This window comes from Mirounga leonina, unplaced genomic scaffold (assembly GCF_011800145.1).
Source record: "Mirounga leonina isolate KUSES-001 unplaced genomic scaffold, KU_Mleo_1.0 Mir_82, whole genome shotgun sequence".
In the NCBI taxonomy this organism is placed as follows: Eukaryota; Metazoa; Chordata; class Mammalia; order Carnivora; family Phocidae; genus Mirounga; species Mirounga leonina.
Window position 1 is genome coordinate 9,802,721 of NW_023270825.1, and position 14,503 is coordinate 9,817,223.

At 46.9% G+C, this 14,503-nt stretch overlaps 1 protein-coding gene and 1 pseudogene across 1 annotated transcript; one reads left to right on the forward strand and one right to left on the reverse strand.

Moving 5' to 3' along the window:
* The first annotated feature begins 155 nt into the window (after window positions 1-155).
* On the forward strand, window positions 156-14,137 carry LOC118002188 (serpin A11-like). The gene is made up of 5 exons (XM_034992492.1): window positions 156-333; window positions 3,683-4,328; window positions 8,196-8,469; window positions 11,290-11,437; window positions 13,676-14,137. The coding sequence occupies exons 2-5, from the start codon at window positions 3,686-3,688 to the stop codon at window positions 13,877-13,879; spliced, it is 1,269 nt and encodes a 422-aa protein (XP_034848383.1). The 5' UTR covers window positions 156-333; window positions 3,683-3,685; the 3' UTR covers window positions 13,880-14,137.
* On the reverse strand, window positions 7,427-7,912 carry LOC118002452 (annotated as a pseudogene).
* Window positions 14,138-14,503: the final 366 nt, after the last annotated feature.

The window sequence follows — 14,503 nt, forward strand, 5'->3', positions numbered from 1 at the left end:
CACTAGGGTGATCTGTCCAGATCACAGGAAACATCACTGACGGGTCAGCAGCAGCCACATTGAGACTTCTGTCATTGTCACCAGTAACGGAACATCCTCAAATGGAGTGGGGCCCAGAATCACCATCCGCTCTGATTGTAGGACGGGCAGGCAGGACAGATCCTTCCAAATAAAGAAGGTCCCTTCCTGGTGGCTGCACATTGCTTTAGTCCAGTTCCAGGAATTGACCTGGCAAATATTGACTGGGCTGCCCTGATCTCCAAACACCATTTCCTGTGGGTAGGAGGCCACGCAGTGCTGAAGACCCGGGGCCCCCAGCCCAGGGAGCTTGCTGTGAGTACCGTGCTCATGCTGAAGTGCAGGCATGCGGGTGTGCGGGGTACTCCTCTCTCTCTCTCCCTCCTTCTCTCTCTCTCTTTTTTCCCTCCTTCTCTCTCTCTCTTTTTTCCCTCCTTCTCTCTCTCTTTTTCCCTCCTTCTCTCTTTTTTCCCTCCTTCTCTCTCTTTTCCCCCCTTCTCTCTCTCTTTTTTCCCTCCTTCTCTCTCTCTTTTTTCCCTCCTTCTCTCTCTCTTTTTTCCCTCCTTCTCTCTCTCTTTCTCCCTCCCCCTCTCTCTTTCTCCCTCCTTCTCTCTCTTCCTCCCTCTCTCTCTCTTTCTCCCTCCCTCTCTCTCTCTCTCTCTGGCTTTGGCAGCAAGGATGGGAGAACTGAGTCCCCCAAAGGAAAAATGCCACGATATACTGCTTCTAAGGCTTTAAGTGGGAACTTCAGGTTTTAAACAACTTTTTATGGAAAACTTGGCCATCAAAAATGCTGAGAGAGGAACTCCCAGGACTCCTGGTGGTTAGACAAGAAAACGGGATAATACAACCCAAAGCAAATGACAACATTGCCATAGCAAATTTACTTGAGACACGGTTGTAGCAAAAGGCTCACACTTCAAGAGCCCTTGTCTAGAATCTGAATCATGCTCCTGCCACTTAACAGGTGCTCATCTTGTTCCTGAGTCCAGTTTCTCCGTCGGCACAGCAAGGGTACTAATCCCTGTGTGTTAGGTTCTCATAGGGATTCCATTAAGTGACATGAATCAACTATCTCTCGACAAAGGCACGCCTGGCATTTGTACAAGACCATTCTTCACTGCATGTGACTGCTCTGGCATTTCCAGAGCTGTCTGTCTCCCACCAAACTCCAGGAGCAGCCCCTGCTCCAGTCTCTGAGCTGATCCCAAATTCCATCCCCTTGCATTTGAGAACACATCTGGCTGGGAGCCTGTGATACAACGGATCTAATATCCCCGCACAAAATAAACAATATATGGGAATATTATCATTAATTAATGGAGTTCTTAATTTTCATCTGGCATCTTTCTAGAAAAGAAAGAAAGAAAGAAATTGGGTGTAATTACACCCGACCTCTATAGAAAGGGGTGGAAATTCACATTGCGTGCTTCCTACGTGTCAGGTGCTTTCCACACCATATGCCTTATAATCCTTAAGTGCCTCCCACCCCGGAAGGTAGGCATTATCCTTTGCATTTTGCAAATGGGGACACTGCGGGTCAGAGAGTTGCCTTTGCGCAGACCCCACAGTGAGATACTGTGAAGTCTAATTCAAACCCAAGCCCTCTGACTTTCCATCCTCTTTGGGAAATAAGCCTTCTGCAAGTCTGGGAATCGTTAGGGTGCAGAAGGGCAGACATGGTGAGGTCAATGGGATAAAAAGAATAAACCAGAACCAGTTTTCTTACAGCTGTATTTCTGAATTTCCCCAGGAGCAGGCCGATTTTTAAATTGTTCTGCTTCCCAACGTGAATGGAACCTGTCGTGAGGGGAGCCCACCAGAGCTCTGGGGGAGGGAAGGAGGAAGGACGCGGCCTTGGGAAATGGCCTGCAGTACTTTGCTCAGCAAACTGTTTCCACATAACTGATAAGCAGGCTGTATTCGGTCCCTCCCAACAACTGGCCTGTGGGGCTTTTAGGGCCCTGGGTGCTGTAAACCATCTACAAAATGTGATCTCTCCCACACCACCATGGCGTCTGTAATTGACCCAGAGGTCAATGCTTTGGGCAAAGTGTGGCAATTAAGACACAAACGTTATCAAGACAGACAAACGGCAAGGATCGGGTGGTCAGCGGTGGAAGGGTCAGTTCTGAAGGGGACAAGGGACGGCACTCTCCTTACTGGGGACATCAAGGTGTGGGGGAGTCCGGGTGGCCATGTGATAGTGCATGCTCTATGAGGACGTGCGGAGGTGTGTGTGTGGAGACCCTGAAAGGGACAGGGGCACTGGACCAGGGGCAGAGGGAGCAGAGATAAGCCACATCTACACTGCAGTTTCACCTCGAGCTGGAGCTGCCTTCCCTGCCCTGAGGAAGGAGTCCCCTGCTCCTGCACCATTTTGACTCCCTAGAGGTAGAAGTCTTCGCTGGCACATTTTGTGACCTAAAGTACTAGAGAGATAAGATTCATTTCCTAGCGCTGCCCCAACAAAGCACCACAACCTGGGTGTCTTCAAAGACAGAATTGGATTGTCCCACAGTCATGGGGGCCGGAAGTCGGAGATCCAGGTGCTGGTGGCAGGGCTGATTCCTTCTGAGGCTGGGAGGGAGAACCCGCTCTAGACCTCTCCCCGAGCTGCCGGGGGGTTGCTGGCGATCTCTGGCCTCCTTGGTTCTAGAAGCATCACCTCGATCTCTGCCTTTGTCTTCACAGTGCATTCTCCCTGTGTGCCTGTCTGTGCCCAAATGTCCCCTTTTTAGAAGGACACCGGTCTTACTAGGTTAGGTCCCATCTAATGACTTTGTCTTAACCAATTATACCTAACCGCCCCATTTCCAAACAAACTTTCAGAGATACTGGGGATTCGAGCTTCAACATATGAATTTGGGGGGTGCACAGTTGAACCCTTGACAGATGTCTTCCCTGAACCTCTGCATCAATTAAGATACAGGTTTCAGCGGCTGCCTGTGACAAGGGGTGCTCGAGATGACAAGTTTGATGGAAACAGAGCTGATCCGTCCTCCCAGGCTCCATCCACCCCTCATGGGTGGCCCCCATCCACCAGGCCCCATGACTCATCATCACCTCAACACTCCACCTAATGAAAAATCAGAAGAGGAGAGGGCACTCCCCTTTCTTGAAGGATCTGACCCAGGAGCTACACACACCAACCTCTGCCCTCCAATTGGCAAGAGTGACGTGAATGGCCACACCTGGGTGCTAGCAAGGCCCAGCTTCACTCACTGTCACTGTGTCCTGAGCATCTGCTCCGTAGTCACCCCCAGTCCCTGAAAGTTAATGAATGATTCAAATAATGCCTGGAAAGAAGAAAGAAAAAAGAAAAAGGAGGGAAGGAAGGAAGGAAGGAAGGAAGGAAGGAAAGAAGGAAGGAAGGAAGGGAAGGAGGGAGGAGGGAAGGGAGGGGAGAGGAAGGAAGGGAGAATAAACAATGGAAGTTTGTTTTTAGAGCCCAGAGTCCTTTTCTCAACAAAACCTCATAGACAGATGATCAATATGTCAAGCAGATTTAGGGCTATGGCTCAGTCTGTAGCCTCATCCTCTGCAGAGCCCCTCATGACCCCCGTGTGGGGTACAGTTCGGATGTGAGGCTCACCGTGTGAGCAATGGGGAGTGCTGAAGTTACTTATGAAGTAGGATGACATGTTCAACATCTTGTTTTCAGGGGATGGGTCCAGCCTGGCTGTGGCTGCTGGGAGCAGGGATCCTGCCCTCTGTCCACTGTCAGCCCTTTCCTGCCCACAGAGATAAGAGTCTGGGGGTCCCTCAAGCCCCCCGTGATCAGCTCTCCGCGCCAGCCCCCGCCTACCACAAAATCACACCCACCGTCACCAACTTTGCCTTGCGTTTGTACAAGCAGCTGGCCACGGATACCTCAGGAAACATCTTCTTTTCCCCCGTGAGCATCTCTACCTCCCTGGCCCTGCTCTCTCTTGGGGCCCAGGCTGACACCCCAACTCAGATCCTGGAAGGCCTCGGCTTCAACCTCACAGAGACCCCAGAAGCTGACATCCACCGGGGTTTCCAGAGCCTCATCCACACCCTTGACCTGCCCAGCCCCAAACTTGAACTGAAAGTGGGCAACTCCTTGTTCCTGGACAAGCAACTAAAACCTCAGCAGCATTTTTTGGACACTGTCAGGGAGCTGTATGGAGCTTTTGCTTTTTCTGCCAACTTCTCGGATTCTGCCATGACCAGGAGGCAGATTAATGAGTACGTGAGAAAGCAGACGTACGGGCAGGTGACGGACTGCCTCCAGGAGTTCACGCAAGACACGCTCATGGTTCTCTTGAATTACATCTTCTTCAAAGGTGAGGACTGGCTCGGGCAAAAATACTGCCGCCTCCACCATCTGCAGTCCTGCCCCTGAAAGCCACCTGTCTTCAAGTCTTGCAGCTGTCCCTTTGGGTAGTTACCTCCATATATTTACATAACCTTCCTGTAGGACTACTCGATTTGTCAATATTTGTCTTCTCTTGCCATGTTTCTTCCATTCGGTTTTTATTCTGATTTTTTTTTCTGTTAGGCATTCAATCATACTCTTTTAGGTAGAACCCCCTTTTTAGAAAAATCTTACTTTTTATATTAGCATCTATTTTGAACAAAGAAAAATATACAGAGAGTGATATAAAACCACCATATTCTCCCCAACCAGGAACGAACAAATATTAACATTTTACCCTTTGCTTCAGATTTTTATTTTTTTAAAGAATACTATATTGCAGGGAGAGGTCAGTTCCTTTTTTAAGCCTTCCCTGGTCCCATTTCCCTCCTTCTATCCCTCTCCAGAGGCAACCACTATCCTAGGAGTGGTGTGCATCCCTTTGCCTGTGTGCTCCCTCCATGAGCATATTAAGTATCCATAATCCCATCTGATACAGTGTATGTGTTCTAAATTTTATGAGAATGGTATGGTACTGTACAGATGATCTTGTACTTACGTGTTAGTATCCTCACCAGATCCTTTTTTTTCTTAAAGATTTATTTATTTGAGAGAGAGAGAGAGAGTGGAGGGGGAGGTGCAGGGGGGAAGAGGGAGAGAATCTCAAGCAGGCTCCCCACTGAGTGCAGAGCCTGACGCAGGGCTCAGTCTCACAACCCTGAGACCATGACCTGAGCTGAAACCAAGACTCGGACACTTAACCAACTGAGCCACCCAGGCGCCCCATATCTTAATTTGTATAAACAACTTATTAGCTTATTTTGACTGTGGCTTTGAACATGTCATACTTGCGGGGCTCATATCTTCTACTCGTGTTATTTCCTGATTTAGTAGCTTATATCTCTATCATGATACTAGGAAAATGAATTCTTCCATTTTTTTAAACTCAGGTCCATTCAGATGTCCTTTGTTTTTACCTAGTGTTTTTGTCTATTCCAGGATCCACATTACATTTAGTCACCGTGTCAGTGTGGGCTCCTCTGGGCTGTGACAGCTTCTCAGACTTTCATTGCTCTCAATGACCTTGCTGATTTTGAAGAGTATCGGCTAGATACTCTGTAGCATGTCTCTCAGTTGAGATTGACTTGCCTGTTTGTTTCTCATGATTAAGACTGGGGTGATGGGCCATGCGGAGGAGGGCCACAGAGAGGAAGTGCCATTCTTTCTTATCACATCAAGTCAAGGATGCATACTATCAGCGTGACTTATCACCGTCAATGTTGACTTTGACCATCTGGCTGAGGGCATGCTTGTCAGATTTCTCTGTTGCAAAGTTACCCTTTCCCCATTGAAGGAGGTCACTAGGTACATCCCACACTCAGGGAGTGGGGTGTTATGCTTCATCTCCATGAGAAAGGAGGATCTACCTAAATTATTTGGAATTCTTCTGCATGGGAGATTTTTCTTTTCTCTTGCATTTGTTTATTCAATCACTGACTTATATCATTATAGACTCAAGGATATTTATTTTATATTTGAGGTTGAATCCACTGCTACTTAGCTTTGTGGCTTAAAATTTTCCAACATTGATCATGAGAAGATCCTTCCATTGGTTCCTGGGTCCCTTGACATGCCCCCATCATTGCTGATTTTTTTTTTTTTTTCTTTTTAGAGCACTTCCTTACTTTCTGGCACTGCAAGAAGCTCCAGGCTCATCTTTCATATCTCCTGCCCCCTGGAAAGCATCTCTTTGTCTCTCTGTGCTGCCATCTGGCTGATTTCTTCAGCTCAAACTTCCCTTTTACTAATTCTTTCAAAAGAATTAGTATGGGGCGCCTGGGTGGCTCAGTTGGTTAAGCGACTGCCTTCGGCTCAGGTCATGATCCCGGAGTCCTGGGATCGAGTCCCACATTGGGCTTCCTGCTCAGCGGGGAGTCTGCTTCTCCCTCTGACCCTATCCCCTCTCATGCTGTTTCTCTCTCTCTCTCAAATAAATAAATAAATAATTAAAAAAAATTAAAAAAAAAAAAAAGAATTAGTATCTAGTGTTTCACCCATCCACTGAGTTTTCAATTTCACTGACTATATTTTCACTTTGACATCCTATTTTTCTCAAATCTACCTATCATTTTGTCATAATGACCCATTCTTATGAATTTTATTCCTTCCTTTTTTTTAATACACTAAAAAAAATGTTTTTCAGATTATTCTACTATCTGGAGATCTTGAACTTTGAATTCTTGGTTTTGCTGCCCCAACTGATTCTCTTTCAATAGAGGATTGAAATTTTTATCTTTGGGCTCATTTTCAGGGGAAATTATCTTTTCATGAGTTTCTGATGGCCTGTTGTGGAAGGGCCTCTAGGAGACAATTTCACATTTGCCTCTGGTATAGTCCTATTGGTTTCACTAGTTCCATTTTAATTTCTAGGTTGAGGAGTCCCTGCACTGAATGATTAATGAGAACATAGACTTAGGTTGGGGAGTTCCTACACTGAATGAGTAATAAAAACAAAGAACCCAGAGCAAGTGACTCTCCCCCTCCACCCCCACCTGGAAATGTAGTGACCTGTCCTAACTCATCCCTGAGCTGCTGGGCAGAGTTTTTTAATCCAGGCTTCCTAGACGGGGAAGGGATTGCTTTTCATAGCTTTTGACTATTTGCAGAGAGATCAGTTCCAAGTGTGGGCCTGGGTTTCATTTATTTCCCCTGAGAAGACATTAAACACCACCCCTGGGGCTGTATCTGATTCTGATAACGAGCCAGATGACTTTGGTTCTAAATCAGAGATATGCATTCCTGCTTAGTATCTGTAAGCTTTGATTCTTGTTTTTGAACTCAGCTATTTATTTATTTATTTATCCATTATTTTGTCCAACTTATCTGGGTGTTTATGCAGAAAAAAAACAGGTTTTTCTGCTTTAACTAAGTCTATGATACTAATCAGAAGTCTCATGGACCTAAGTCTTAATCATTTTTAATTCTCCAGAGTCTGGCACTGTGTCAAGTATGTTTTATTTGTTTATTTTATTTTTCCAATCGATGAAAGGGAAACTTATATTGAGGCCCCAGGGCCTTGGGGCTTAGGCAGGAGGCCGCCCTGTGGACAAAGGAAGAGCTGGTGGAGTGGCCTTCTCTGACTTTCTTCTTGGGGCGCAGGTTGTTGGTGTGGCCATAATTCTTCTTGGGACGGTTGACAGCGTGGGTGTGCAGGAGAGCATAACACTTGTGGCAGATCATCTAGCTGCAACTGTACTTCTGGGCAAGCTGGCAGAGGGAAGGTTCCTTGAGACCACCCCGCAGGTGAAATACCAAGTGCAGGCTGGACTCTTCCTGGATATTGTAGTCTGAGAGAGTGAGGCCATCCTCCAGCAAAAATTAGACACTGCTGGTGAGGCAGGATGTCCTCCTTGTCTTGGATTTTGGCTTTGACTTTCTCAGTGGTGTCCGTGGGCTTGACTCGAGGGTGATGGTCTTGCCCATCAGGGTCTTCACAAAGATCTGCATCTCTGCATCTGCCACAAGGCCACCACCACCAAACCACTCGGACACCTTGTTGAAGAGAAAGAGGGGTCAAGTATGTTTTGAATGTCTGCTGCATGAATGAAGTTTCAAGTTAAACTTAGGTCTCATGTTTGAGATGTATAGGAACGGTATTCATTAATTTATTCAAAAACATACATCAAGACTGACTACATATCAGGGACTTTGCTAGCATCTTGGGAAAATCTATGAATAAGATAGTTTTCTTACCTTGAGTATGTTCTCACAGTTTTATGGATTTTTGTGTCCTAAGCCAAGTGGAAGCATCCTTTCAATCGCTACCAGACCCTGAAGCAAGAGAGCTTCTTTGTGGATGAGAGGACCTCCCTCTGCATCCCCATGATGCACCAAAAGGAAATGCACAGGTTCTTCTATGACCAGGAAATGGCTTGCACTGTCCTCCGGATAGAATACAGCGGAAACGCACAGGCTCTGTTGATCCTACCTGACCCAGGGAAAATGGAGCAGGTAGAGGCAGCTCTGCAGCCAGAGACCCTGAAAAAATGGGATCAGTGGCTTCAGCCCAGGTAAGTGTCAGAGCAGAAGGACTCCAGCAGATGTGGTTCAAGAACCGAGGCGAGGCTTTGATCAATGCCAAGTGCAAAAGCCCAACCCCTGGGTTTGGCTCATCATTCTGCCCTTTAACTAACTATGTAGGTAAAATGAGGCCATAATCACTGCCACATTGGGTTAGCTGAAGGATTGATCAGGTTGGCACATAGAAAGTTTTGAGATTGGTCATGGTAAGTGCTCACCAGGGGTTAATCATTCTTATCCTTTCCTGAGTGTTTTTCTGGTCAACCTTTTTTCTTCTTATTTCTCCCTTTTCCCAGAATAATTTACTACCAGAAGGTAGTGAAGTATAACCAAAAAAAAATCAGATTAAGGACAATTATTAAGAATAATTATGACTCCCACATATTTCTTAAAAGAGCCCCTCTTTTTTTTTTTTTTTAGTTTATGTAAAAATTTGTTTGACCAAAATGTAGAAGAAGTAATACTATACCACATACGTTACAGTTGCAAGAATCTAAACAAAAAGTGTACATTTTATTCAGTTGCACAATTTGCTAGTGTACCTCCTGGGTAGTATGATGCTTAATAAGTAAAAGTGAGAGGCAAAGGATTTGGATAAACTGGAAGCAGGGTGATTTTTGTCAGAACTGTAAACTTGAGTTGGCTGCCACAGTGCTAGGGAATGTGGACTCTGAGATGTTGACAAGGAAAGCAGAAATACAACAAAGCCAAAATGTGTAGCCTTGTTGACAAAATAGTCCATATCCAATTTAATTAGGAGTTTCTTGGTCTTTTATTAACTTGGCCCTGAAGAAGGACTTAAAGCCCTAGATAGGCAAGTCTTCAATTTGCCATTCCCTGAAGTAGAAGAGAGACAAACCTAGGCCAATTACTTTATCTCCGCCTTGCTGTCAGAGAGCGCCCCCTGCCCCACCCAATGTTTGGTTAATATTGCACAATTATTGATGGCTAGCAGTCTTTTTGATAGGGCTTCTTTGAAGAAAGTGCCCCTATTTTAATTAAAACATTTCTTAAGGAAATTAAATACCAAGAAAAGTATTGTAAAAATCAAAGTGCTAGTTTTATGGGATCTCAACTTTTACCCCTTTTGATCTCACTTTTCAGTTTGTGGTTTTTCTTACAATGGTTTCAGCCTTTTCTGGTATGCCTAGACCCCATTTTCTAGCTAACTCCCTCATGGGATCTATCTTGTTTCATGAGAGTTCTGATATGAAATCTGGCCCTGAGTTCTAATTACCTCTTGCTGCATAATAAACCACCCCAAAATGGAACGGCTTGAAAAAAAAAATCTATTATCTCTCTCCATCCAGTGGGTAGACTGGGCTCAGCCTTGTGGTTCTCCCATGGGGCTTTCCTGCATTGGAGTCAGATGCTGACTGGGCCTGGAGCATGGAGGTCTTCTCTACTGGATATCTGGTGCCTGGGCTAGCCAGGTGCTCAGATAAGGGCTGAGCAGGTGTCTTGCTCTCTCGGCAGCATCTCCGTGACACTAGGTTGAGCTCCTGAACAGCAGCTCAGCATAGTTGATGTTGTTATATGGCAGCTCAGGGCTCCAGGAAGGAGTGTTCCAAAACGCAGGAAGTGAAAGTTCTTGCTCTTTTAAGATCTGAGCTCCAAAGTGTCTCTTCCACCATATACTTTTGGTGAGAGCAGTCACAGAACCCACTCCGATTTGGAGGGAGGGGTATAGACCAAACCTCTTGATGGTCATCTTTCATCTTGAACCCACCAGCAGTTGGTAGACACCAGTCGCCCTCATGCCCACAGGATCCTTCCCTCAGCTCCCCAACCACACTGAGGGATAGGAAAAGGTATTTGTGCTTGGGCAGAGATTCAAGTACCAAATAAAAGAGATATAAGTCAAGGACAGAGGTCAGGATAGGACACTATTCCTGTTGTCTATGAACCTACATGGCTGTGGTCAGTTTCGGATTCCAACGCCATATTCTCAAGCTCCTTTGGGGTGAGCCTGTCCCTCCCCCTTCCCCTAGCACAGGAGGAAGTACCATAGAATCTTCTAGACCAATAGATTTTCCCTCAAGAAGGTCTGGGGTTTTTTGTTTTTTGGTTTTTGTGTTTTGTTTTGTTTTTTAGTAGGCTCCATGCCCGGTGTAGAGCCCAATGCAGGGCTTGAACTCAGGACCCTGAGATCAAGACCTGAGCTGAGATCAAGAGTGTGACAGACACTTAACCAACTGAGCCACCCAGATGCCCCAGGAAGGTCTATTTTGACCTTCAAAAAGCAAAACTAACCCAAGTTAGTTTTCAAAATCTCAGAAATCTCCTGTTACTGTTTCTCATGCCAGAGAGTTATAATATCACAACAGCATGTTAATGGGCTTTCAGACATGAAAAACTTCAGATTGCCAGGCCTCCCTCTGTTGAGCTGTGAGGAAGGTTCACTTGCCCAGGGGAGTCGTGCTCCCCGGTAACTGTTCATTCTTCATGATGTGGGTTGAACACCTGCCGTGTGCTAGATTTTACGCCTCGTAAAATCCCTTGCCCGATGTCTGGCATGGAGGAAGTCTTCCATAAATGTGTGGGAGATGAAGACACATGGCCATGCCAAGAGTCTTCTCAGATCCAGACAGAGGAGGGCTGAAGAGGTCACGAGAGGTCTGTAAGGTCTAAAGAGAAGGGGGTTCCAGGGTTCTGGAATGTTCCGGTACAGCGGGGAGTGTTGTGGTAGGACTGGTTCCCTTCCCTCTGGGAAACACTTCTCCTTCCCAAAGCTCGGGCTGCCCACAGACGGGGTGGGAGCAGCGCATTTAACCAGATAGCACCACCTCTCTGGCTGATTGTCTCTGCAGCCTGTTGGATTTACATCTGCCAAGGTTTTCCATTTCTGGGACATATAACCTTGAAGAAATACTTCCCCACATGGGTCTCACCAACATCTTCAACTTAGAAGCTGACTTATCAGGAATCACTGAGCAGCTCAACAAAACCATCTCCCGGGTAAGGTGGTGAAAGTGGATGGAGGGGAGGGTCTTTTCTCCTTTGAAGTGTGCATTTGAAAGTCAAGTTTCCCCTTCTTTTTCCCATTCTGGGTCTTGATCACAACCTATAAGGCTTCTTTTCATGGGCAGCTCCCTTCCCACCTCTCCTCTGTATTCCTCAGAGCAGGGACACTGAGTCCTGAATAAAATAGACATGCATTCGGGGTCATCCATGGAGCCAAAATTTCTGCAGTATGGGATTAGCTTTGCCATCATTCCTTATATTTCCCCCAGGGCAGGCAGTGAAACTCTGTCTTTGTTATAGAGAGTAGTGGGTCATGGACAAAAAAATGTATCCATCAGCCTTGCTACAGAGACAAGCATCCCCTGAATCTCAGAGCCTGAACAGGCTTATTTCCTGTTTATGTTACATGTCAGAAGTGTGTCACGACCACGGGGCTACTGATCTACCTCACATTGCTTCTCCCTTCCAGGATGCAGGTGAAAGGAGAAGCCCCTATTTAGGACATGTCATTCACATAGCAGTAGGAAAAAAAGCAAGAGAAACTGTGTGATGGCTCTTCACATTTCTCTTCACTGTGGCCTATGCCAAGGCCACTCATGTGCCCCTGGCTAAAGCCCATAGTCAAGGGCCATCTGTGTTCTCCTCCTGTAGGAGGCATTGCCAGTCACGGGGCATGGGTGGGGATCCATGACTCTCTACTAGGAAAAGAGAGTTAATAGCTGGGAATAACAATGTAATTTTATATTAGAGTCATTGATTATTGTTTGGAGCTTTGTTATGAATTTCTTTTTTTTTTTTAAAGATTGATTGATTTTAGGGGCGCCTGGGTGGCCCAGCCGTTAAGCGTCTGCCTTCAGCTCAGGTCATGGTCCCAGAGTCCTGGGATTGAGCCCCGCATCGGGTTCCCAGCTCAGCAGGAAGCCTGCTTCTCCCTCTCCCACTCCCCCTGCTTGTGTTCCCTCTCTTGCTGTGTCTCTCTCTATCAAATAATAAAATCTTTTTAAAAAAAAAAAAAGATTGATTTTAGAGAGACAAGAGAGAGAGCACAGGGGGAAGGGGCAGGGCAGAGAGAGATGGAGAGAGAATCCCAAGCCGACTGGGGATCGAGCCCCCCATAGGGCTCCGCAGGGCTTGATCTCATGACCCTGAGATCACAACCTGAGCCGAAACCGAGTCGGTTGCGCAACCTACCGCACCACCCAGGCGCCCCTTTGCTAAGAATTATGTAAGGAAAGTTTTCTATCTTTTGCTTGGGAAAGGCCAGCTGACATTAGGAATGTGAACCAAGGGAAATAGGGATGTGGTCCTGTGTGTGAACGTGAGTGCATGTGTGCATGCCCATGGTGGAGAGGGTGAACAAGAAGGAAAAGAAATAACTTAGCCTTTTAAAGAATTCCTTTTGCAGTGACCTTAAATGCTAGGTGTATATCTTCATAGAACTTTTTAGAAAGGAAAAGGATTGTCAAGGCCAAAAATGTTTCAACTCTTTTTAAAGCCTCAGAATCCTTTCTTCCTAAAAAGGTGTGTGAAGATGAGAGTTTAAAAAAAGGAATTCTGGAGGGGTGTGGGGGGCTGGGGTAACTGGGTGAAGGGCATTAAGGAGGGCATGTGATGGAATGAGCCCCGAAGTTGCATGCAACGGATGAATCACTGAACTCTACCGCTGGAACTAATAATACACTCTGTTAATTAATTGAATTTAAATTAAACAATTAAATTTAAAATAAAAAAAGGAATTCTCACAGAAACTGGTAGAGGGTTTGGCACATCAGACAACCCAGTTCCCTGAACTCATGTTAAAAACCGTTGATTTAAGCTGAGCAGGTCATTTCAAGAAGAGGCCAGCAAGGCTTAGAGATGTACGTGCAGCTCGGAACAGAGACTGGTGCTCAGCCTGCGGTCCCAGGGCCCAGGTGTTTCAGGCGCCCTCCTAAAACTTGCCGTTGGGAGTTTGCAGCCTGGTTCCTGCACAGCCCTGCTCAGGCTCATCTGTGTTCCGCCTCGGAGCAAACGGCACTGTCAAGGCCATCCTCCAGATGCGGTGGGGAGGGGGAGGAAACGCAGGGAAGAAGCAGAAGCAATGAAGGCTGGGGGGTTGCCTCCTGGGAAGACGGGGCCCATGAGGCCTGAGGGGGTGACTCTGTCTGCAGCTCCCTAGAACCACACAGGTGGGATCTGTCCCCTGAGAGTGCCCTGAGCTGACGCTGTCGCTGTCCCCGTTTCCCCTTCTAGGTGTCACACAAGGCGGCCGTGGACATGAATGTGTGGGGAACCAGGGCAGGGGTTGCCTCCGGCCTCCTCTCCCAGCCCCGGGCTCTGAACACAACGTCGGCCCCACAGGCCCGTTTCAACAGGCCTTTCCTGGTGCTCCTGTGGGAGGTGACCACTCAGAGCTTGCTCTTCCTGGGCAAAGTCGTCAACCCGGCTGCAGGGTGACCGTGGTGGGAGGCCAGGTGACGGCTTATCTCCCCATCCCCCAGAACAATCAGGAAGGCCTGTACCAGCCTGCACCACGGGCTGCTGTGAGGACCAGTTAATCAGTGTGCAAAGATCCTAATAAAGTTGACCTTGGGTTGTGTGAACATTGAGGCGCAGTGTTTACAAGGGAAGGTCAACGCACAGAGCAGCTTTGAGTCCTCAGCTCTACAATCTCATTGAAGCCAGGATCAACTGTGATTAAAAAGTCAAAAACAGAAACAGCCTCATGTTGTGGCCTCCCAGGAGATGTCCACCACTGCGGATCTTTCCTGAGGGTCCCAGGAAAAGGCACAAGGGACATCGGGAGGAATAAGCAGCTTTCTCCCTTCATCCTGACTAACCTCAGCAGTAGAGTGAAGTGAGGCCATCCCGAAATGTCATGGCCCAGATATCAGGGACTAGATCACCTTCAGAGGAGATTGGGACCAGGGCAGGGGCTCCAATTCATGCTCTAGGGAAAGAAGGGGGTGTGATAATGGGCCAAGGTAGCATGGGAGGTCAAATGGCCAAGGGCAACCCCAAGATCAAAGAAAGTGGGAGGGTCCACATGGCCAGGTGGGCACAAACTTGGTCAGTGGGATG